The 23,840-nt window shown below is 49.8% G+C and overlaps 2 protein-coding genes across 4 annotated transcripts; both read left to right on the top strand.

Annotated features, from left to right (window-relative positions):
* Positions 1 to 5,820: 5,820 nt before the first annotated feature.
* Positions 5,821 to 8,893, top strand: LOC123150515 (2,3-bisphosphoglycerate-dependent phosphoglycerate mutase 1). 2 transcript variants are annotated; one of them, XM_044570356.1, is made up of 9 exons: positions 5,821 to 6,044; positions 6,325 to 6,560; positions 6,647 to 6,870; positions 6,957 to 7,075; positions 7,179 to 7,335; positions 7,611 to 7,712; positions 7,835 to 7,954; positions 8,517 to 8,575; positions 8,660 to 8,893. In XM_044570356.1, the coding sequence occupies exons 2-8, from the start codon at positions 6,326 to 6,328 to the stop codon at positions 8,559 to 8,561; spliced, it is 1,002 nt and encodes a 333-aa protein (XP_044426291.1). In that variant the 5' UTR covers positions 5,821 to 6,044; position 6,325; the 3' UTR covers positions 8,562 to 8,575; positions 8,660 to 8,893. The 2 variants fall into 2 exon arrangements, with proteins under 2 accessions (XP_044426291.1, XP_044426290.1); XM_044570355.1 differs by having other exon boundaries at positions 8,517 to 8,893.
* A 943-nt stretch (positions 8,894 to 9,836) lies between these two features.
* On the top strand, positions 9,837 to 10,685 carry LOC123150952 (acyl carrier protein 1, mitochondrial). 2 transcript variants are annotated; one of them, XM_044570752.1, is made up of 3 exons: positions 9,837 to 10,161; positions 10,249 to 10,458; positions 10,517 to 10,685. In XM_044570752.1, exons 1-2 carry the CDS (start codon positions 9,949 to 9,951, stop codon positions 10,423 to 10,425), a joined length of 390 nt encoding a protein of 129 aa, XP_044426687.1. In that variant the 5' UTR covers positions 9,837 to 9,948; the 3' UTR covers positions 10,426 to 10,458; positions 10,517 to 10,685. The 2 variants fall into 2 exon arrangements, with proteins under 2 accessions (XP_044426687.1, XP_044426686.1); XM_044570751.1 differs by having other exon boundaries at positions 10,249 to 10,685.
* The last annotated feature ends 13,155 nt before the right edge of the window (positions 10,686 to 23,840 follow it).

Raw genomic sequence — 23,840 nt, 5'->3', positions numbered from 1 at the left:
TGGGCTCGTGGTGGCTGACCAGGTTACCATCAACGAGCCGTCTGCTGCAGTTGTTCTGCTGCCCGGCGACGCCCACGCTGAGTTGCTCACTGACGACCCCGCTGTGCTGGCCGTCGTGGCGGCACCTGAAGACGGGCAGTTTCCTCCAGCTGCCCTGGACGCGTTCCTTTACTCCGTTGCCATCTGCGCTGACGCTCCGCTCATGCCTACCCCGGCTCCACGCAAGGCCAAGGCTACTGTCGTGATTACTCGTCGCAGCGCCCGCCTAGACAAGAAGAAGGCTCTGCTCCTGCCGTGCGCCGGCTTGGACGCGGTCCAAGAGATCATTGCCAGGGTATGCGGCGTCCTTGATCCATCCGTTGGCTACGACGACAAGGCCAAGCAAGCGTACCTTGACTTGTTTGCCACTCCGCTAGCTGCTCCTGTGGTACAGGCGATTGCGGGGCTTGTTTCGCATGCCAAGAACCTCACACAAAAGAAGCTGAAGAAGGGCAAGAAAGCAACCATGGAGGCTCAAGTTACTGATGTGTAGGTGTCCTAGTAGTCCTAGTGGCCCTTGCGTCCGACGCTCGGCCGGGGAAGTCTCCCGTCCCAAGATGTATCACCTTCTGCTTTCCATTTTCCGTTTTAGTCTCCGGATGCTGAGCATCGCCGCGGCTAGAGGTCGCCTAACGTCTCACCCCTGGGGTGCTTCATGTTCGTCTGCTATCTTCTACAACATGTGTGTTTGCGTCAACCACCCATCTACCGGCTTCTCGGCTATGAGAAGCGTCTCCTACCATGATCACCCAAAGTTTCCTTAATGGCACAACCTAATGTAAACATCATCTGTTGGAACGTTCGAGGCCTAAACTCGCGTGCACGCCGGGATGCCGTTCAGGACATCGTCCGGGACTCTCATGCCTCCATTGTCTGCCTCCAAGAGACGAAACTCCAGGCTATTGATGACGCCATCATACGCGAGATGCTCGGCCCGAGTTTTGTCGCAAACTACTATATCCTCTCGGCCAATGGCACCCGTGGGGGCTTGATTCTTGCCGCGTCGGATCGCTTCTTCACCCTATCCGACTTCCATGCGACTCCGAGCTCCATCTTCGCCACTGTCACCATGCTCAATGAGCGCACTTCATGGACTATCACGGGCGTCTACGGGCCGCAGGGTGAGCAAGACAAGTTGGCCTTCATTGAGGAGCTTAGGACTCTCAAGACCGTGGCCAGAAGCGAGTGGCTCCTCCTGGGGGATTTCAACCTCATCACTAAAGCGGCGGATAAGAGCAACACCAACATCAATCGACGCCTAGTGGGCAAGTTCCGTGGGGCTCTCGATTTCTTGCAGCTAAAGGAGCTTCACCTAGGCGGGCGTCGTTTCACCTGGTCAAATGCGCAGGCCAACCCAGTCCTTACCAAGATTGACCACGTGTTCCACTCCGACGATTGGGACATGCTCTTCCCCAATGCGCACCTTCAGGCCATCACCACAGCTTGCTCGGATCATGCTCCGTTATATCTTCAGGGGTGCATCGACAACTCAAGAAAGCCTTCCTTTAAATTCGAGGAATTCTGGCTCCATCTCTCGGGCTTCAAAGACACCGTTGCCTTGGCTTGGTGCAAACCTGTTCAGGCCCGGGATGCCATCCACAAGATTCATATCAAGCTCTGTCGGACGGCGAAGGCCTTGTGCAAGTGGTAAAAGGAAAAAGTCGGGATGCTCGGCTCCCAGATCACGGTGGCCAAGGAGATCATCTGCCGCCTGGATGTTGCTGAGGAGGGAAGACCGCTCTCAGACTCGGAGAGGGAATTGCGCAAACAACTTAAGGCCTCGTACCTGGGTCTCCTAGCCATTCAGAAAATCAAGTTGCGACATCGTTCTCGGCTCAACTGGATCCGCCTGGGGGATGCCACCACAAAGCTTTTCCATGCTCGAGCGAACGGCAGAAGGCGTAAGAACTTCATTCAGACACTCACCACCACCTCGAGGCTGGCAATTACCAGACAGGACAAGGAACGGGCCCTTCTGGACCACTTTCAGGCTAACATCGGCACGCCTGCCATGCGCACCAAGTCCATTGTCTGGGAGAACATCGGGATGCAGCGCCACGACCTTTTGGCTTTGGACGCTCCATTCGACGAGGCAGAGATTAAGGAGGCGGTATTCTCCCTACCTTCGGTCAAGGCCCCGGGCCCTGATGGTTTCATCGGTGCCTTCTTCAAATCTTGCTGGGAGATCATCAAAGGGGATGTCGTGGCTGCGATGATGCAGCTCGCGAACCTGAGAGGCGACTGCGCTGGCCTGATCAATTCTGCCAACATTATTCTGCTCCCGAAAAAAGTCGGCGCATCCTCCATTGGCGACTACCGCCCAATCAGTTTGATACAGAGCATCTCCAAGATCTTCTCCAAGCTGCTGGCTAACCATCTTGCCCCTCTACTTCCGTCATTGGTTTCCAAGTGCCAGAGTGCCTTCGTGCAGAAATGGTGCATCCACGATAACTTCCTTCACGTGCAAAACTTGATCAAAGAATTGCACCGCTCTTCAACGCCGGGCCTTTTCCTCAAGCTCGACATCTCCAAGGCTTTCGACTCTGTGGGTTGGGCCTACCTCCTGGAGGTGCTGCAACAATTGGGATTTGGACAGCGCTGGCGGGACTGGATCTGCATGACCCTCGCTTCATCTTCCTCCAGGGTGCTGTTAAATGGGGAGCCGGGAACCCCATTCATGCATGGAAAAGGCCTTCGTCAGGGTGACCCGGTGTCGCCTATGCTCTTCATTCTGGCCATTGATCCTCTGCAGCTTATGTTCCGGGCGGCCTCCCAAGCCGGGATCCTCAAGCCCATTAGGGCGCGGACGGCCTCCTGCAGGGTTTCTCTCTATGCAGACAATGCTGGCATTTTTGCCAACCCGGTCAAAGACGAGATCGACGCAATCGCTAAGATCCTTGCCTGTTTTGGGGATGCATCGGGCCTCATCACAAACGTCAGCAAAACTGAGGTGTTCCCCATTCGCTGCCAGGACATCGATCTCCAGGCAATCCTCTCGGGCTTCCCGGCCAAGCTGACCTCGTTCCCCGACCAATACCTTGGTCTCCCACTGCATACCAGGCGGCTCAGAAGGGTTGACCTCCAACCTCTTCTTGACAAGGCCATGGGCAGGTTGCCAGGCTGGAAGGGGAAGAACCTGGCGCGACCGGGCAGCATCTCCCTCACAAAATCCATGCTATGCGCCATCGCAAATCATCACCTCACGGCTTTCGCGCTTCTAGCTTGGGCAATCCAGAAGCTCAGTAAGATCACTCGTAACTTCATCTGGTGTGGGGAAGACACAGAAAACACATCTGGCGGACATTCTCTGGTCAACTGGAAGATTGTCTGCCGGCCTAAGCCCATAGGGGGCCTGGGAATCACGGACCTTGAGAGATTTGGTAGGGCGCTCCGACTTCGCTGGCCTTGGCTTATGTGGACTGATCCTGGCCGCCAATGGGTGGGCTCTGCGGTGCCCTGCGATGACACTTATATGGCGCTGTTCAGGGCTTCTACCACCATCTCCTTGGGCAACGGGGGAAAATCCTTATTCTGGCATGACGACTGGACATGACGGCCCCCCCCCTGTCCCGGGCCTCCCCAGAGCTGTACAAAATTGCCACCAGGAAGAGGAGAACGGTGATGAAGGAGCTCCAGGAGGAGAACTGGATCAGATCGGTGGCCCGTCTTTCGTCGCCTACCCACCTACAGGAGTTCATTGCCCTCGCATCAGCTCTCTCTCAGGTTGTGTTGAACCCGGACCAGGAGGACTCCATCACTTGGCGGTGGACCCCCAATGGCATATACTCTGCTGCTTCGGCCTACGCGGCCCAGTTCTCTGCATCCTACCCCAGGTTTTCCCCAACCAAGATTTGGGAGGCACACGCTGAGCCAAAATGCAAGTTCTTCGCCTGGCTTTTGCTCCACGGAATCCTCACGGCCAACATGCTTGCCGTTCGTGGATGGCCGCACGACCCTAGCTGTCCCCTTTGCCTGGGGGCACCGGAGACGTCCACTCATCTTTGCAAGGACTGCCCGTTTGCCGCCGCAGTTTGGTCTCACGTCCAGGTGTGGACGGGCGAGGACTCTGGGGCCACGCCCACGTTGCCCCCTTCGATGGGGATTTCGGACTGGTGGGATTCGTTCACTACCAATTTGCCCAAGGATGACGGAAGAAGGCGGAGCGGGCATTTCCTTTACACCATCTGGAACATCTGGAAGGAGCGAAACCGACGCATCTTCAATGGAACTCGCCTCACGCACCTTGAGGTAGCAGCTATTGCCTTCGACGACATCAAGCAAAGGACGTTGGCCTTTCGCCGTGCACAGGTGGTAGCCGGTATCGGTTGATTCGTGCCATTGTGTTGCTCTTTTCTAGGTTTTTTTTTCCGGTCCCTCTCTAAAAACCGAATCTCTGTTGTACATAAACTATCTTCTTCTTCTTATATGAAAAGGCAGTGCTCATGCTGGTTCTTCAAAAAAAAGGGAGGGAAAGATAAAAGGAAAGAGTAGGCCTGAAAGGGAGGGAAAGATAAAAGGAAAGAGGCCTTCTATATATGCGCTCCATGTAATGAAATGGAGGACATAAATTAGGAAGGAGAGAAAGGCCTTCCATATATGAAAATAAAAGAAGGAAAGAGTAGTGGCGTGACAGAAATAAAGAAAGTAAATGGTGCACATACTCAGACTTTGTGTTGACCGTCTTTTATTTTTTCCACTTCCTTGATGTTCTTTTCAAGTCATCATTATTGCTTCCTGCACCCATTGCCAACAAACAAATTTATTCGTGGGATAAATGTAATAAGGTTCTATAGTACAAACTTATATACGCTGGTTGAAACCGGCGCAACGAACTAGCGGTGCTATGTAGCAATCAATATTAGCTAAATTATGAGCAACTTTATTTTTATTATGCTCAATTTTCAACAGAACCAACCCATGCAGATCGAGGAGCTTCTTCATCACCACAATAAAATGACCCCAATGAAACAAACATATGTTGCCTCGCCACAATTGCTCTTTTGCTTGTGAGCTTTGGGAGGCCCTCTACCATATGGATGTAGATGATCAAGAAGAGTTCAAAAAAACCATCTCATTTTTTTCTTCAGAAAATTAAAAGTGTTTTTTGTCACCTGAAACTTGGTTAGGGCATGTACAATGCAGGCGCTAGGAATAAAATCCTGGCAACTTTTGCATCGTCCCGGCTACTTTCGGCCTCGACACATAACCTAGAGTCGGACACTAAAAAAAGTATACACAATGTAGCTACTAGGGCTGTATGATTGTGCATGTTAATTTGCTCAAGATTTTAAACGCTCTTGCATTGGAGCCGGCCTTAGGGTGATATTTTCAACCTTGTCATATGTTGGTCATGAGCTATTAATGATATTCGTGTATGATAACTGATTCCACATGAGCTTGTCAATTAATGCTAGCCTACATAGATAGTGTGTTATGTTGTGGATCAGCTCATCGTCTTGAGATTTATCATATTTGGGTGCATTGTGATCACATAGACATCACAACTATCTCGGACAAGCGCGGGGAAGAGGATAAGGTGCGAAAAGGCAAAGGGGTGTTTGATATTGATTTTCACCCGTTGCAACGCACAGGCCTTTTTGTTAGTATAGATTTAACCAAGTCACCGGTTGGTTCCATGTGGTTCACATGGTAATATGTCACCAACCCTAACACGGTCGTTGCCAGTTTGCTCCGACTCATATTTTCCCATTGTCTCTCCCAATAGGGCAATTCTTCCTCCTTCAAATAACCAGAGGAGAGAGCCCCCCCCCCCCCCCCCCCTCGATCTACAGAAGACAGAGCCAAACAAGCCCACACGCCTGCGCAACCAAGAACTGAAGAGCGCGCGCGCCAGGCTTTTCCTCGATTTTCTCGTTGCTGTCCTCGGCCCTCTCGCCCCCGTCGCTCTAGATCTCTCCGACGTGCTCCCCTCGACTTGGTGTCGCCGAGCTCCTCGGTTCTAGACTTCCAGGTCTCCAGCAAGGCCTCCACATTGGGTTCTTGAGGTGCGCTTACTTGGGATCCCGGTTCCTTCTTTCTGAAAGCGTTCTTCATCTCGGGCCTGGGGGCGGTCTGTTCTTTCTGAAAAAACTGCAGCTGAAGCAGGGGGTTCATTGCTATTTTTTGGGGCTGCACTGTTTGAGCTGTGATTTATTGCGTCAATTTGTTCATCCAAGAATTGCTCGTTCAAAAAGAAAAATCAAAAATCGCACAATCCAAGCTGTGAATTAGGTATGCAGACGCAGTCGACTAATGAATTGTTTGCTTGTATTTTGCTGGAATCAGAATGGCCGCGGCTACATCTCACAATGCCATAGTGTCTACACAATCCCACCGGTGGAACGGCAAGAACTCTAGATTGGACAGGAGAGCAGCCAATGTGCGTTTGGTTTCAGTTGGAAGTTGCTGCCCAGGCAGCGGAAAGTTGGGTCTGGTTTGTGCATCGGGCTCAAAGTCTTCGGTCATCGACCCGGTTCACCTACCCTCGAACGGCAAGGGTGGCCACAGCCCTAAGAAATCAAGTAATGCTCACAATTTCATTAGAATGTACTCTTTTTTCAGGACATAGATGCAGTCCCATAAAGCTGTTGTCCTTTTCTGAATGTAGGTGAAAGTTCCCTTATATTGATCCGGCACGGCGAGTCGATGTGGAACGAGAAAAATCTGTTTACTGGCTGCGTCGATGTGCCCCTGACACCGAAGGGCGTGGAGGAGGCCATCGAGGCGGGTAAGAGGATATGCAACATTCCAATCGATGTGATATTTACGTCGGCGATGATCCGTTCTCAGATGACTGCAATGCTTGCCATGATGCAGCATCGACGCAAGAAAGTTGTTTTTCTTTGCTTCAATAAACGCGGTATTTATATCCACTGTCCTGGGCAATTGTACTGAGGGGCCTGTTTATGTTTCTGCAGGTTCCAATTATCACACATAAGGAGAGCGAACAAGCTCAAAGTTGGAGTAAGATATACAGTGAAGATACAAAAGAACAGTCCATTCCTGTCATAACAGCTTGGCAACTGAACGAACGGATGTAAGAGTTTGTCTCCTGTTACTATGCTTTAGCTTGCCAATCAGGTAATGTGCATAGTGACTTAATAGTTTTGTCGCCTAAAACACCCCATGGCATTTTCCAGGTATGGTGAGTTGCAAGGTCTCAATAAGCAAGAAACTGCAGATCGGTTTGGCAAAGAACAAGTTCATGAATGGCGCCGTAGTTACGACACTCCTCCCCCAAATGGAGAGAGCCTAGAGATGTGTGCAGACAGAGCCGTTTCTTATTTCAAAGATCAGGTAAGGATATGTCGACACTAATGAATGGTGCATACTCACTGCCTATATGATGATATGAGTCTATAAGAAAGAAAAAATAACTTGAATCACACGCATCTAAAGCTATGCCAAAGACTATAATGCAATACTATATGTTGTTAATTTATTGTTAGAATTGCCCAAGCTGTTATCAAATATTTGACCAAACAAATATTAGACTGATTTTTGTAGTTTCTTTTGTACTTTGCAACTGTTATTCTAGTTCCTACCTAATCTTTGAAGTGGTTGTCTAATAGGTTGTTCCCCATCTCACGGCTGGAAAGCATGTGATGGTTGCTGCACATGCAAATTCACTTCGATCAATTATAATGCATCTGGACAAATTGACATCTCAGGAGGTGATCTATTCTTGTACATAAAAATTGTAGTTTACCCCCCCCCCCCTCCCCCCCCCCCCCAATTTGGTTTCTTCTTGCATCGTGTTGAAAGTGTGACTGAGAGTCTCTTATGTTGTCTCCAGGTAATCAGCCTTGAGTTGTCGACAGGCATTCCTATGCTCTACATATTTAAGGAAGGGGAGTTTATCAGACGGGGGAGCCCAGTAGGACCTTCTGAAGCAAGTGTTTATGCTTATACAAGGGTAAGGGTCTTCTCCTTCCACATCTCTCGATATTTTTTTTGTATCCACAGTATATACTAAAACAAACTGATCGACAGCAATAAAGGCATATAATTGCCCTGTTGGCTGGATCTGAATAATCTCAGGCCATGTTTGTACATGATTTCAATCATACATCAAGTTTACTATAACATTGGTTTGATACATTAATCAGTGTCAGCATTGTGATTGACAGAATTGTTTATTTCAAAATGTAAAAATAAAAGGCATAGAAGCATTTGATTGAAGTAAGGTCTGTCTTAACATTTGATGCTGATAAGTGATAGCTTCCATTCCTCTGCGTGAACACTTTCAAATAGTATGTTATCATCACTCTTGCTTACACTGTTAACCTCCATATAGAAGAAGTATTAACCTTTATATAGAATCTTCAGTTGCAGTACATATATCCTGCATTATATATATGTTTTATATTAAGTTCATACTGACCACTGTTTAATGTTTAAGGCTTTTATTTTACTGAATTTTCTTTAGCTTTGTAGTGTTTTTATATGTGTGTTTGAGACTTGTTTCTCTTATGCAGAACTTGGCTACGTACAGAGACACGCTTGATAGTATGGTTCAGTAAAAGGGCAGTAAGCTGTAAGAATGTGATGTTTGACTGCCAATGAGTATTCCAATATGGCTATCAGCTAAATATATGTTTTTCAATTGGTGTATTTTCAGGCCTTATTGATTTCCGAGGCACGATATTTGTCGAACATGCCATTATTTAGCTGAGAACTGGTCAGGGGGGATTTCAAGTCCCAAGCATTTTTTACTAGGAGCTAGAAGGGGAAGCTCACAATCTAGAAACTTTCTTCTGTAACACTGAAATCTATGTAACAGATCTACAATGGGGCAACATAAGCCCCCATGTTGTATATGTAAATTGAATTTACTGGAGAGAGGTAGCATTCCCTTTGAGCCGTCTTGATATGAGTTTGATGAATGGACTCATGGATGGCCCTCATCACCATGGGAATACGGGCTGCTGCGGAGGGCACCCCCTATCCCAAGCTCGCGTCGACACCATTGCTATAGCTCCCCCATCCCCCATCCGTAGCACCCGAGACGCTGTCAGAGGAGGCGCCGTGCGGATGTGGTTGTATGCTCCTTCATCGCCTGGGTCATGCCTTGCGCTCTCGTGGGTCTCGCCGCCGGCTGCACGACCCAGACACACGCCATGTCTAAGACCTTGTCGGGGAACGTGCATGGAGCATCTCTAGCTGCCATGCCGGTGCCCCTCGCGCGGGGCCGCAGACTACACTCTTGGCACCCCTGTATGGGTGGTGCTTGATTTTATATCGGGCATTGCCAATGGGAAGTCGGCTGGTGGGAGTGGCGGCCGATAAGACCTAGCCAAATGGGTCGGGACTGCCTGACCCCGTCCCGACCCCCATTAAAACATGCCTGGCACGACACAGCCCATGGCGACTTGTATATAAATGTGTCTTGCCGTGTCGACTCGCTGCCGCACTTTCATGCCCAGGCACGACGCGTTAGTTAAATGTGTCGGCTCGTGACTCGTTTATCGCTTGTGAGCAACGTGCTTTTGGGTCAATTTGGGCTGTTTTGAGGGTTTCTATACTGTTTTTGGGGCCTATTTGTCAAAAATAATTCTAAAAATAATAATAAACAAATATATATATTTTGAGTAAATAAAAAATAAATAAATAGGCCGTGCCGTGTCTGGCACCTAGCTTCGTGGCCCAGGCGTGCCGCGTGCCGAGCACGGCCCATTTAGCCAAGTGCCATTTTAGGCCCATGAAGTGTCGGGCACGCGCGCCATTGGGCCGGCACGGCCCAGGTGGCCAGGTCTGTGGCCGATGCAGGGGGGACACTGAGAAGTATAGGTGGAGATGTAGGTGAGGTGTTTGGAGGAGTTGGGGTCAAAAATCAGTGAGTGGATCCTTGAGCCGCCGACGAACGCCGAGGTCAAAATCCCGAGCGAAGAGAAAGGCGTGACAGGAGAGATGGCGGCGGCCGCACTACGTCCGGCGATCCTCCGCCACATCCGGCTCTCCCCCGCCACGGCGGCCCCTCTCGCCGCCGCCGGCCGGCCCCTCGCCCTGGCGCCGTGGCTCGCGCGGCCAATGTCCTCCCACGACGCCCACCTCACCCGCGACGAGGTCGTCGGCCGCGTCCTCGACGTCCTCAAGTGCCACCCCAAGGTCGACCCCTCCAAGGTAACCCCGCTCCCCCGATCCGCCCTCAAATCCGCATCGCATCGCGCGGCGCCATTGAAACCCTAACCCTAAGTTGAAGCGTGGCAGGTGACCCCCGAGGCGCACTTCGAGAAGGATCTGGGGCTGGACAGCCTGGACACGGTGGAGGTGGTGATGGCGATCGAGGAGGAGTTCAAGCTCGAGATCCCCGACCTGGAGGCTGACAAGATTAACTCGCTTCCGCTCGCCATCGAGTACGTCGCCAACCACCCCATGGCCGGCTGAGCGCCCGCCCTTCCCATTGCCGACCGCGCCGGGGTGAGGCCTTTTCTTGTTTCTGTTTCGGGGTGATGAATAATTGACTGGAGTTGTTCAGGAAAACTGGTCCCTGGTGCTCTGCATTGTGGCGGTCGCTGTTGATCTTGGATGCAACTGTAACATTCTGCAGTATCAGCTGATGAACTAGCCTTGTTGGCCGCACGCTTGTTTTTTGTTGTAGTATACCTGTTTAATCTAAATTGGAATCTACTCATGTTTTTTGTTTACTCCTCATTAGCATTGTACTCCCTCCGTTCACAAATATAACATGTTTTGGATATTCCAAATTGGAGTACATACGGACTGAAATGAGTGAATAAACACACTAAAACATGTTTATATACATCCGATTCAGTAAAAGTTAGAACATCTTGTACTAAATTTCATTGCCTTGTATTGTATAGTGGGATTTTGCCTGCAACCAAGAGTGCAGTTGTAGAGATAACTCGCCAAGAGTGCAGTTGTTCAGGAAAACTGGTCCCTGGTGCTCTGCACTGTGTTGGTTGCTGTTGATCTTGAATGCAACTGTAACATTTTGTTTGTTGTGATGATGGAATGTTAGCTCTTTTGCTATATACTCCTTTTGTTTCTAAATTTAAGGCTTTTTTAGAGATTTCAATATGAACTACATACGGATGTATATAGATGTATTTTGGAGTGTCGATTCACTCATTTTGCTAATGTAGTCCGTATTGAAATCTCTAAAAATGTCTTATACTCTATTTAGGAACGGAGGGAGTATGTGCAGAGTCGCTGATGAACTTTACTCCGCACACTTGTTTTCTTGTTGCAGTATATCTGTTTAATTTAAATTGGAATCTACTCAATTTTTTTATTCATGCCTCTTTAGCATTGTAGCAGCCAGTACTTACAGTTTCTTTTTAATGAAAACTACTTACAATTCTCCTTGACCTTGTGTATTATAGCAACTCAGACTTAGAAATTTCTGCAGTAAGGATATTCCCTCTTTATTTAGAATGCATGCCCATTTTTATTCCGGCCTACAAATTTCGTAGCCTTCTACTTGTATAGTGGGATTTTCCCTGCCATTGATGTCATAACCAAGAGTGCAGTTGTTGAGGTAACTCACCAGTGTCCACTGCGTAGACAAGAAAATCCTTGCATTCTGAAACGCATATTGTGCATTACCTCACGCATATGCTCATTGCGGGTTTACTTAGATAGACTGAACGTCAATGCATGTGGAATTGATATATGGATCTGCAAGTTTTATTTTACTCCTTACTGATGTATACAGTTTTGTGACATCTTCATTTGGCAGATATTTTATTGCATTTTGGACTGCTCTGCCTTGAATCATTGCTAAGCATAGGTGTCATTCAAGTGGGTGTGGTTTTTATGCTTTTCTTTTCTCTGGATAGTTAAGAGTTGTCACTTCCCATGCTTTGCCAAAATGCGCTTGTCTCTGTTATCTTTGCATGCTATTTGTTTGACTGTATGCTGTATACATTGCTCCTTTACAAGGAGGAATGTGTCACCAATGATGCTACTAGGTTATATCATGAGGTGAACATGGTTGATAGATTTTTCTTCTTTTAGATGTTAGGTTGTAGATAGAATACACTTGATATCACAATTATTGATAGATACCTTCATAGTGAGTCTCAAAGCTGAGAATGTATATGGTAATAGTTCCTCCATCCCATAATATAAGATCGTTTTGCAAGCTATAAAATATCTTGCAAAACGATCTTATGTTATGGGACGCTCATTTCAAATAAATATGGTGTTAAATTTCTAGAGATATTGGCTCAATTAATAGCCATTGCCTTACATAGTATGTGTATATTCAGTTATTGAGTATGGCATTCATTGTTCCTTTCAGAGAAGCTCAGGTGATATGATGTGTTGCTCTGCTGTAGCTGTTAGAGCTTTATGTGTACATATGATTTATTATTTATGTGAGCGGTATTAGTGGGGATTAGGTGGAGAGAGGTGTTTCACCTAAAACAACAATACAAAAAATGAAAAAAAAAACCAAAATGACCAAATAAAGTTAGATCAAACTCATAAAATCTTACCCAAATTATAGAAGACTGTACACAACACAATCAGTGAGGCGCGGCACTAGTTTGGTCTACCCAGACCTTGCACTTTTTTTTTCTGTTTTCTTCCAAGTTATGAGGCCAACACAGATTGGTAGACAGACAAATACTGTTACTCCATTTTCTTATGGAAAATGATGTAGTTGGTCTAAGCTCTCATAGTTTGGTGACATATGTGATGCCTTCTTTCGTTTAGTCTTTAAATGTAGTTTGCGTAAGAAATCAATGGTTAGATTAGTTAATGGTAGTGTTCAAACAGAGTTTTTTCTTGTTATCTTTCTTGTTTTGTTCTGTTATTATTCCTTGATAATGAAACCCGGTCTGTTTTTCTGGATTGAATAAAAAAATATTCTGTGGATTTCAGGAATCACAGAAAGTAATAAATAATAATAATAAAATCATAAAGCCAAACTATATTTTTTAGAAGACTAAAAGCAAACTAATGTGAAAAAAAACAAGTCTGAAGGTGTCAAAATCAAACATTTCTTTTCCCCAAAAAGAGGCATACACTACTTTTACGCGGAGGTGGGCTTCAACATCTGAATTGTATCAGCCGGAATCTGGAAATCACCTATGATTCTGTCACCACAACCACAGTGCTGTTTTCACACCAGTGCCCAGTGACCAGTAGTCCGGTACGAATGAAACACTCAGCGACCCGGGCTACCCTACAAGCACCAACAGGAAGATGAACAAGAAGATGCCAACAACAAACATCAGCAAGTACTTCGTCGACGAGCTCGAGCTGGAGCTCGATACCCGATCGGCCTCCACTGCCAATGCAGAGACCTCTTCTTCCGCCTGGCCTGTCGTCGCGGCGGCGGTCTCGATGTCGCACACGACGTGGTCGACGCTGCAGGCCTGCTCGTCGACCAGCGCGTAGAGGTCCCTGAAGATCTCGTTGATCTCGGTGATCACCTGCTCCGTCTCCCGTATCCCCCGCTCCCTCTCGTCCACGACAGCCTCGAGCTCCTCGACTTCCGTTCCATGCGACAGAAGCTGCTGTTGCAGCTGCTGCTGCGTTTGCCCGGTGCACTGCTCATGGCCGGCAAATGTACCACCAGCAGAAGTGGCGGCAGCAGCACAGGAGGTGACCTGTCGCTCAGCCGCCACGATCCGCTGCTGGACTTTCTGCAGCTCGCTCAGGGCCGCCTCGAAGTCCATGGCCAGCTTCGAGCAGGGGGATGTCGACCCGTCGGTGCCTCCGTCGCCGGCCGCGGCGGCTTGCTTGAGGTTGTACGACGTGATTCTGGCGAGCCACGCGGCCTCGGCCCGCGTCGAGCGGAGGCGGACGCGGAGGGCGGGCGTGTCCTTGGGCGTGCCCAGCGCGTCGCCGAGGTGCCGCAGCGCCACCACCTTGGTGTTGATCTGGAACACGCCGTGCGCCACCACCTGCGCCAGCGGCAGCGGCGCCGGCCGCACGACTCCCGCCTCAAGGTCCTCGAAGCTCATCGATCGGCCCTGGTTGGTTATACGAGCCTCGAATCCACCCACGTATACGTACTGCTCGCAGGAGATCGAAGCTGCTGCAGAGGGTTAATCGCCGTGTCGAATAGTTTCGCTCTTTGCCTGTCCGACCTGTATGTATATTTAACGATGGCGGCATTACGATCTAAACCGCCGGCACCTTGTCGGAGTCGGATCGGAATCGAGACGCTTCTCCGGTAGCATTACGACTCGTAGAAAATAAGAGCGTCGTCCGCAGTGCCTTGTGTCGGGGGCAAGATCCACACCTAGCAATTTTCTAAAACGACGGGGTGGCAAGCGCCCCGCTGTCCGGCTCGCCCTGCCAGTCGGCCATCCGGCTCCGGGCCGGCTTGGCGGGGCACAAGGCTTGACCCGGCCGGGCCGGCTCCCGCTCAGGCCGGCCAGATGATCGGACAGCCCCCCTCCTGCGACGAGCGGACGTGACTACAGTGTTTCTGTCGTCCCGGCCAAGGCAGGCGTAGCTACAGTGCCTCAGAGGCCACGCCCTTGGAGTCGGCGGCGGCGACCCGGAGCGAACCTGTAGCAAGTCGGTGTCAGCCACTCCGTGACACGAACAACGGCGTGCCACGGTGCTGCGCCTCCCCGGGACCCGCGTCTGGCTGACCCGGCAGCCGGCGGGCCCCATGACTGGCTCTAGACGATGGCAGCAGGGCGCTGCATCCATGTAAGAGCATCTTCAGCCGTTGGCCCTTCAGGGGGCGCCTAAAATCGTCGTCTGAGGGTGAGCCGACGTAAAAAATGAGTTTGGGGGCGAGTTGGTCTCCAGTCGTCGGCCCCACGGCCGCCCCAGGCATAATTAAATAAAAAAAATTATAGCAAATTTCGGCACAGTTCAGCGAAGTTCGGCTAAACACGACAAATTTCGGCCAACTTGAGCATATATTTGGACAAAGTTCGCCGATTTTAATTATATAGCAAATATATAATAAACTAATCTAAAAGAAATTTGCTGAACACCGAGTAGTCGCCGTCGTCGCCGCCATCCTCGTCGTCGGCCTTCTCCTCCTTGACACAGGCGCCCCTGCTGGACCCGGCGTCGCCATGGCGGACTGGTGGCGGCGGCGGCGCGTCGTCGTCGTCGCTGTCATCGATGACGACGACTCCTCCTTCGTCGCGGCCCCGGCGGCGCTCCGCGAAGCGCTGCAGGGCGGCGCACTGGCGCTCCATCGTCATCTTGAGGGAGTCCTGGCGTGCCCATTCAAGGGCCGTGTCGTCGTCGCGCTCGACCTCGCCGTGCTCCGTCTTCACGGCGGCGAGCCCCGGCTCTGCCTTCACCGGCGCGAGACCCGACTCCGTATTTGGCTTGACGAAGCGCGGAGGAGGAGCCGACGAGGAGGCGCGCCGGCCACCCTTGTTGATGACGATGCCGGCGCTGCGAGTGCGCCGGCCGAGCGGCGACTCCGCCGCGGGTTCGTCCTTGACGTCGAGCAGCGCCGGAGTGCCGGAGGAGTGCGAGGAAGAGCGCGAGGAGGAGGAGGAAGAGGAGGAGCCAAACCTCCTTGGCGCCCATGGCCCGTCGCGTCGGTGGTGCGCCTGGGCGGCCGCCCTCGCCGGGGGGTACGCCAACGACGGGTCGTTGCCGCCCTCGAGGTGCGTCAGCACGCCCTCGAGTGTACGTCCGAGGACGCCCCACCAGAGGCGGCGCCCCTCGTTGTTCTTCATGCCGGCGACCACCGCTGCACCGTTGGTGGACGCCAGCCGCTGCTGCTGACGACGCTCGAAGTACGCCGCCCAAGTCGCACGGTTGTCGGCGGCGTACTGGGGGAGGGAGAGTTGGGCGTCGGTGAGGGAGGCGCGCATGACGTCGACCTCCTCGGCGAAGTACCCGGGTTTGGCCCCGACGTCGGGCAGCGGGGGAATGGGCACTCCCCCGTTGCTGAGCTTCCAGCCCGTCGGCCCGGCGCGCATGTCCGGCGGTGCCGGGATGTTCGCCTGGAACAGGAGCCAAGACTCCTGTTCGCGGAGCGAGTGGCGGCCGAAGCCGTTGGCCGTCGCCTCATCTCCTGGGAAACGCTCGGCCATCGGGAGGGGAGGGAGAGCGAGGGCTCGACGGCGGCGCTCGGGAGAGGGGGGCTCGGCGGCGGCTCTCGGGAGAGGCAGAGCTCGGTGGCTAGGGCTAGGGCTGGTGTGGCCAGAGGCAAGGGAAGCCGCTGGCTTTATATAGCCGCGCGGCGCCCGTGTGTACGCGTGCGAGGGAGGGAAGGCGTCGGCGCCGTCCCGTGACGCGCCGTCCATAAGGAATCAATGGTAAGGCTGACCGGCGGCAGCCTTGCCATTGATTCCCCACGGGAAACCGAGGCATGGGGGGAAGACGACGCGCGGTGTTGCTGACACGGCGGGCCCGCGGCTCTTTCACGCCAAAACCGCTCGCCCCGGCGTCCCCGAGCGCCCCCCAGCGCGCCGGGTTCGGCCTGGGTCCGCCGGCGCTAATTTCGGCCCAGGCCGGTGAAAATCAGGCTCCTGGGGCGCGACTGGGCCGATTTTTCTGCGCCGGCGCAAAAAAATTGCCTGGGAAGGCCTTTCTGGGGGCGCGGCTGGAGATTCTCTAACCTTACCATTGTAACCCTGGGGCCGGCCTATAAGACCCCCTAGGAGCTCTCCGTGCAAGGACAACTTCTTCCCGACACACACTCACATACCCATACATGAAAACCAGGAGAAGCAAAGAGCTAGCTCTTCTTCCTCCTCCCACCAACCAGCTCCAGGAGTGCATTGTATTCACCTTGTGAGATCCATCTAGTAGATCCAGCAAGACTAGGGTTTTCCCTCCCTCGAAGGGCCCCAAACCTGGGTACATCGGGAGTTCCTCTTCGCTTGTTCCCGATCTCGCCTTCGGAACCCTCCGACGCTCTCCGTCCCCAACCATGTTCGATAAGCCTACCCATGGCATCTACCATGAGAACACCACAACAGCTGACGCTCACCGTGGGGCTGTTCGTGGCGTCGACCGGAGTTTCGTTCCAGACAAGACCCTTCACTCCCATTGGCAAGCGCATCGCCACTGTCTGCTCAGCACGCCTGTCGCTATTGTTGGCGCTAGCTCCGGCGCGGCGCTTGGCGTTGCTAGCCTAGCCAGTGGCACCAGCGTTGCTAGCCTAGCCAGTGGCACCATCGTCCCCTTCGGCGGTGGGAGTTGTTGGGGAACGTTGCACGGGAAACAAAAAAATTTCTACAAACACCCAAGATCCAATCTAAGAGATGACCATCTACGAGAGGATAGATTGGATCTACATACCCTTGTAGATCGCTAAGCAGAAGCGTTAAGAAACGCGGTTGATGTAGTCGAACGTCTTCGCGATCCAATCACGATCTGTCCCGCGAACGTCTTCGCGATCCAGTCACGATTCGTCCCGCGAACTCCTGATCCAAGTGCCGAACGGACGACACCTCCGCGTTCAACACATGTATGGCTTGATGACGCCTTCACCTCCTCGATCCAATGAGCGATGGTGAAGTAGTAGCTCGAGTCCTCCGACATCACGACGGTGTGGTGGCGGCGGTGGTGGCAGAATCTCAGTAGAGCTTCGCTTAGCACTACAGAGAGGAAGAGGGATGCGGGGGAGAGGAGAGGCAGCGTCGTGGCGTAGATATGTGCTCAAGGGGTGCGGCTGCCCTCTCTCTTCCTCTATATATAGGGGAAGGGAGGAGGGGTGGCATCCCTAGGGTTTCCCCTAGGGGGGCGGCGGCTAGGGCAGATGGGATCTCCCCGAGGGTGACTTGCCCCCCAAGCCAGGAGGTGGGAAGCCCTAGGGGGCGGCCCAAACCCTCCTGGTTACGTGAGATTGGGTGAGGGGGGCGCTCAACCCCTTAGTGGGCTGGTTTACAACTCCCCTTGGCCCATGGGGCCCCCAACACTTGCCCCTCCCCCCGAAACCCCTTTCGATGCCGCAAGTCATCACCTGGTACCTCCGGAACAATTTCGGACTCCAATACCCTTCGTCTAATATATCAGTATTCACCTCCGGACCATTCCGGAGTTCCTCGTCATGTCCGGGATCTCATCTGGGACTCGCAACAACCTTCGGTAACCACCATAATGACTCAACTATACTTATATCGTCACCAAACATTAAGTGTGTAGACCCTACGGGTTCGAGAACTATGCAGACATGACCGAGACATCTCTACGGTCAATAACCAATAGCGGGACCTGGATGCCCATATTGGTTCCCACATATTCTACGAAGATTTTATTGGTGGAACCTCGATGTCAAGGATTCAGCTAATCCCGTATGTAGTTCCCTTTGTCTATCGGCATGTTACTTGCCCGAGATTCGATCGTCGGTATCTCCATACCTAGTTCAATCTCGTTATCGGCAAGTCTCTTTACTCATTCTGTAGTACAAGATCCCGTGGCTAACTCATTAGTAACATTTCTTGCAAGCTCATTGTGATACTATATTACCGAGTGGGCCCTAAGATACCTCTCCGTCATACGGAGTGGCAAATCCCAGTCTTGATCCATGCCAAGGAGATGACTGTAGAGCACCTTTGTAGTCACCTAGTTATGTTGCGACATTTGGTACACACAAGGTACTCCTCCGATGTCAGTGAGTTGCATGATCTCATGGTCATAGGAACATATACTTGACATGCGTAAAACGATAGCAATAAACTTGATACGATCATATGCTACGTTTATAGTTTGGGTCATGTCCATCACATCATTCTCCTAATGATGTGACCTCGTTATCAAATGACAACTCATGTCCATGGCTAGGAAACCATAGCCATCTTTGATCAACGAGCTAGTCCGGTAGAGGCTGATTAGGGACATCTTGTTGTCTATGTATCCACACATGTATTTGAGTTTTTGATTAATACAATTCTAGCATGGATAATAAATGATTACCATGAACAAGGAAATATGATAATAACCAATTTATTATTGCCTCTAGGGCATATTTCCAACAAGAGTGCCTTGTTATTTGAGAGATTGTTGTTTTGTCTTTTCCATGTGATCGTTTGCCTCCCGGCACCTGGCGCTATTGTAGGCACCGGCTCCGGCGCGACGCTTGGCATCGCTAGCCTAGCTGGTGGCACCATCGTCCCCTTCGGCGGTGGGAGTGCCTTATGTTGGGGAACGTAGTAATTTCAAATAATTTCCTACGCACACGCAAGATCATGGTGATGCATAGCAACGAGAGGGGAGAGTGTTGTCCACGTACCCTTGTAGACCGAAAGCGGAAGCATTAGCACAACGCGGTTGATGTAGTCGTACGTCTTCACGATCCGACCGATCAAGTACCGAACGTACGACACCTCCGAGTTCAGCACACGTTCATCCCGATGATGTCCCTCGAGCTCCGATCCAGCCGAGTGTTGAGGGAGAGTTTCGTCAGCACGACGGCGTGATGATGTTGTTGATGTTCTACCGACGCAGGGCTTCGCCTAAGCACTGCTACAGTATTACCGAGGTGGACTATGGTGGAGGGGGGCACCGCACACGGCTAAGAGATCAATGATCAATTGTTGTCTCTAGGGTGCCCCCTGCACCCGTATATAAAGGAGCAAGGGGGGGTGTGGCCGGCCAAGGGAGAGGGCGCGCCAGGAGGAGTCTTACTCCCACTGGGAGTAGGATTCCCCCCTTTCCTAGTTGGATTAGGACTTGAGGGGGAAGGAGTGGAGGAGAAGGAAGGAAGGGGGGGGGGCGCCGCCCCCTCTCCTTGTCCTATTCGGACTAGGGGGGAGGGGCGCGCGGCCAGCCCTTGTCTCCTCTCCTCTCTTCCACCTAGGCCCACTAAGGCCCATTTGATTCCCGGGGGGTTCCGGTAACCTCCTGGTACTCCGGTAAAAATCCCGATTTTACCCGGAACACTTCCGATATCCAAACATAGGCTTCCAATATATCAATCTTCATGTCTCGACCATTTCGAGACTCCTCGTCATGTCCGTGATCACGTCCGGGACTCCGAACAACCTTCGGTACATCAAAACATATAAACTCATAATACAACTGTCATCGTAACGTTAAGCATGCGGACCCTACGGGTTCGAGAACTATGTAGACATGACCGAGACACGTCTCCGGTCAATAAACAATAGCGGAACCTGGATGCTCATATTGGCTCCTACATATTCTACGAAGATCTTTATCGGCTAGACCGCATAACAACATACGTTGTTCCCTTTGTCATCGATATGTTACTTGCCCGAGATTCGATCGTCGGTATCTCAATACCTAGTTCAATCTCGTTACCGGCAAGTCTCTTTACTCGTTCCGTAATACATCATCCTGCAACTAAGTCATTAGTTGCAATGCTTGCAAGGCTTAAGTGATGTGCATTACCGAGAGGGCCCAAAGATACCTCTCCGACAATCGGAGTGACAAATCCTAATCTCGAGATACGCCAACCCAACAAGTACCTTCAGAGACACCTGTAGAGCACCTTTATAATCACACAGTTACGTTGTGACGTTTGGTAGCACACAAAGTGTTCCTCCGGTAAACGGGAGTTGCATAATCTCATAGTCATAGGAACATGTATAAGTCATGAAGAAAGCAATAGCAACATACTAAACGATTGTGTGCTAAGCTAACGGAATGGGTCATGTCAATCACATCATTCTCCTAATGATGTGATCCCGTTAATAAAATGACAACCCATGTCAATGGCTAGGAAACTTAACCATCTTTGATCAACGAGCTAGTCAAGTAGAGGCATACTAGTGACACTCTGTTTGTCTATTCACACATGTATTATGTTTCCGGTTAATACAATTCTAGCATTAATAATAAACATTTATCATGATATAAGGAAATAAATAATAACTTTATTATTGCCTCTAGGGCATATTTCCTTCAGTCTCCCACTTGCACTAGAGTCAATAATCTAGATTACACAGTAATGATTCTAACACCCATGGAGCCTTGGTGCTGATCATGTTTTGCTCATGGAAGAGGCTTAGTTAGCGGGTCTACAACATTCAGATCCGTATGTATTTTGCAAATTTCTATGTCTCCCACCTGGACTAGATCCCGGATGGAATTGAAGCGTCTCTTGATGTGCTTGGTTCTCTTGTGAAATCTGGATTCCTTCGCCAAGGCAATTGCACCAGTATTGTCACAAAAGATTTTCATTGGACCCGATGCACTAGGTATGACACCTAGATCGGATATGAACTCCTTCATCCAGACACCTTCATTTGCTGCTTCCGAAGCAGCTATGTACTCCGCTTCACATGTAGATCCTGCCACGACGCTCTGTTTAGAACTGCACCAACTGACAGCTCCTCCTTCAATGTAAACACATATCCGGTTTGCGATTTAGAATCGTCCGGATCAGTGTCAAAGCTTGCATCAACGTAACCATTTACAATGAGCTCTTTGTTACCTCCATAAACGAGAAACATATCCTTAGTCCTTTTCAGGTACTTCAGGATGTTCTTGACCGCTGTCCAGTGATCCACTCCTGGATTACTTTGGTACCTCCCTGCTAGACTTATAGCAAGGCACACATCAGGTCTGGTACACAACATTGCATACATGATAGAGCCTATGGCTGAAGCATAGGGAACACCTTTCATTTTCTCTCTATCTTCTGCAGTGGTCGGGCATTGAGTCTTACTCAACTTCACACCTTGTAACACATGCAAGAACCCTTTCGTTGCTTGATCCATTTTGAACTTCTTCAAAACTTTGTCAAGGTATGTGCTTTGTGAAATTCCAATTAAGCGTCTTGATCTATCTCTATAGATCTTAATGCCCAATATATAAGCAGCTTCACCGAGGTCTTTCATTGAAAAACTCTTATTCTAGTATCCCTTTATGCTATCCAGAAATTCTATATCATTTCCAATCAGCAATATGTCATCCACATATAATATCAGAAATGCTACAGAGCTCCCACTCACTTTCTTGTAAATACAGGCTTCTCCAAAAGTCTGTATAAAACCAACTGCTTTGATCACACTATCAAAGCGTTTATTCCAACTCCGAGAGGCTTGCACAAGTCCATAAATGGATCACTGGAGCATGCACACTTTGTTAGCTCCCTTTGGATCGACAAAACCTTCCGATTGCATCATATACAACTCTTCTTCCAGAAATCCATTCAGGAATGCAGTTTTGAAATCCATCTGCCATATTTCATAATCATAAAACGCGGCAATTGCTAACATGATTCGGACAGACTTAAGCATCGCTACGGGTGAGAAGGTCTCATCGTAGTCAATCCCTTGAACTTGTCGAAAACCTTTCGCAACAAGTCGAGATTTGTAGACAGTAACATTACCGTCAGCGTCAGTCTTCTTCTTGAAGATCCATTTACTCTCAATTGCTTGCCGATCAAAAGGGAAGTCAACCAAAGTCCACACTTTGTTCTCATACATGGACCCCATCTCAGATTTCATGGCTTCAAGCCATTTTGCGGAATCTGGGCTCACCATCGCTTCTTCATAGTTCGTAGGTTCATCATGATCTAGTAGCATGACTTCCAGAACAGGATTACCGTACCACTCTAGTACGGATCTCACTCTGGTTGATCTATGAAGATCAGTAGCAACTTGAACTGAAGTTCCATGATCATCATCATTAACTTCCTCACTAGTTGGTCTAGGTGTCATAGAAACCGATTTATGTGATATACTACTTTCCAATAAGGGAGCAGGTACAGTTACCTCATCAAGTTCTACTTTCCTCCCACTCACTTCTTTCGAGAGAAACTCCTTCTCTAGAAAGGATCCATTCTTGGCAACGAATGTCTTGCCTTTAGATCTGTGATAGAAGGTGTACCCAACAGTCTCCTTTGGGTATCCTATGAAGACACATTTCTCCAATTTGGGTTCGAGCTTATCAGATTGAAGCTTTTTGACATAAGCATCGCAGCCCCAAACTTTCAGAAACGACAACTTTGGTTTCTTGCCAAACCATAGTTCATAAGGCGTTGTCTCGACGGATTTCGATGGTGCCCTATTTAACGTGAATGTGGCCGTCTCTAAAGCATAACCCCAAAACGATAGCGGTAAATCAGTAAGAGACATCATAGATCGCACCATATCTAGTAAAGTACGATTACGACGTTCGGACACACCATTACGCTGTGGTGTTCCGGGGGCGTGAGTTGCGAAACTATTCCACATTGTTTCAAATGTAGACCAAACTCGTAACTCAAATAATCTCCTCCATGATCAGATTGTAGAAACTTTATTTTCTTGTTACGATGATTTTCAACTTCACTCTGAAATTCTTTGAACTTTTCAAATGTTTCAGACTTATGCTTCATCAAGTAGATATACCCATATCTGCTTAAATCATCTGTGAAGGTGAGAAAATAACTATATCCGCCACGAGCCTCAACATTCATCGAACCACATACATCTGTATGTATGATTTCCAACAAATCTGTTGCTCTCTCCATAGTACCGGAGAACGGCGTTTTAGTCATCTTGCCCATGAGGCACGGTTCGCAAGTACCAAGTGATTCATAATCAAGTGGTTCCAAAAGTCCATCAGTATGGAGTTTCTTCATGCGCTTTATACCGATATGACCTAAACGGCAGTGCCACAAATAAGTTGCACTATCATTATCAACTCTGCATCTTTTAGCTTCAATACTATGAATATGTGTATCTTCACTATCAAGATTCAAAAAGAATAGACCACTCTTTAAGGGTGCATGACCATAAAAGATATTACTCATATAAATAGAACAACCATTATTTTCTGATTTAAATGAATAACCGTCTCGCATTAAACAAGATCCAGATATAATGTTCATGCTCAACGCTGGCACCAAATAACAATTATTTAGGTCTAATACTAATCCTGAAGGTAGATGTAGAGGTAGCGTGCCGACCGCAATCACATCGACTTTGGAACCGTTTCCC

This window comes from Triticum aestivum, chromosome 7A, assembly GCF_018294505.1.
Source record: "Triticum aestivum cultivar Chinese Spring chromosome 7A, IWGSC CS RefSeq v2.1, whole genome shotgun sequence".
NCBI lineage: Eukaryota > Viridiplantae > Streptophyta > Magnoliopsida > Poales > Poaceae > Triticum > Triticum aestivum.
The sequence above is the reverse complement of the archived record's forward strand: the minus strand, read 5'-3'. Positions and strand labels throughout refer to the sequence as shown.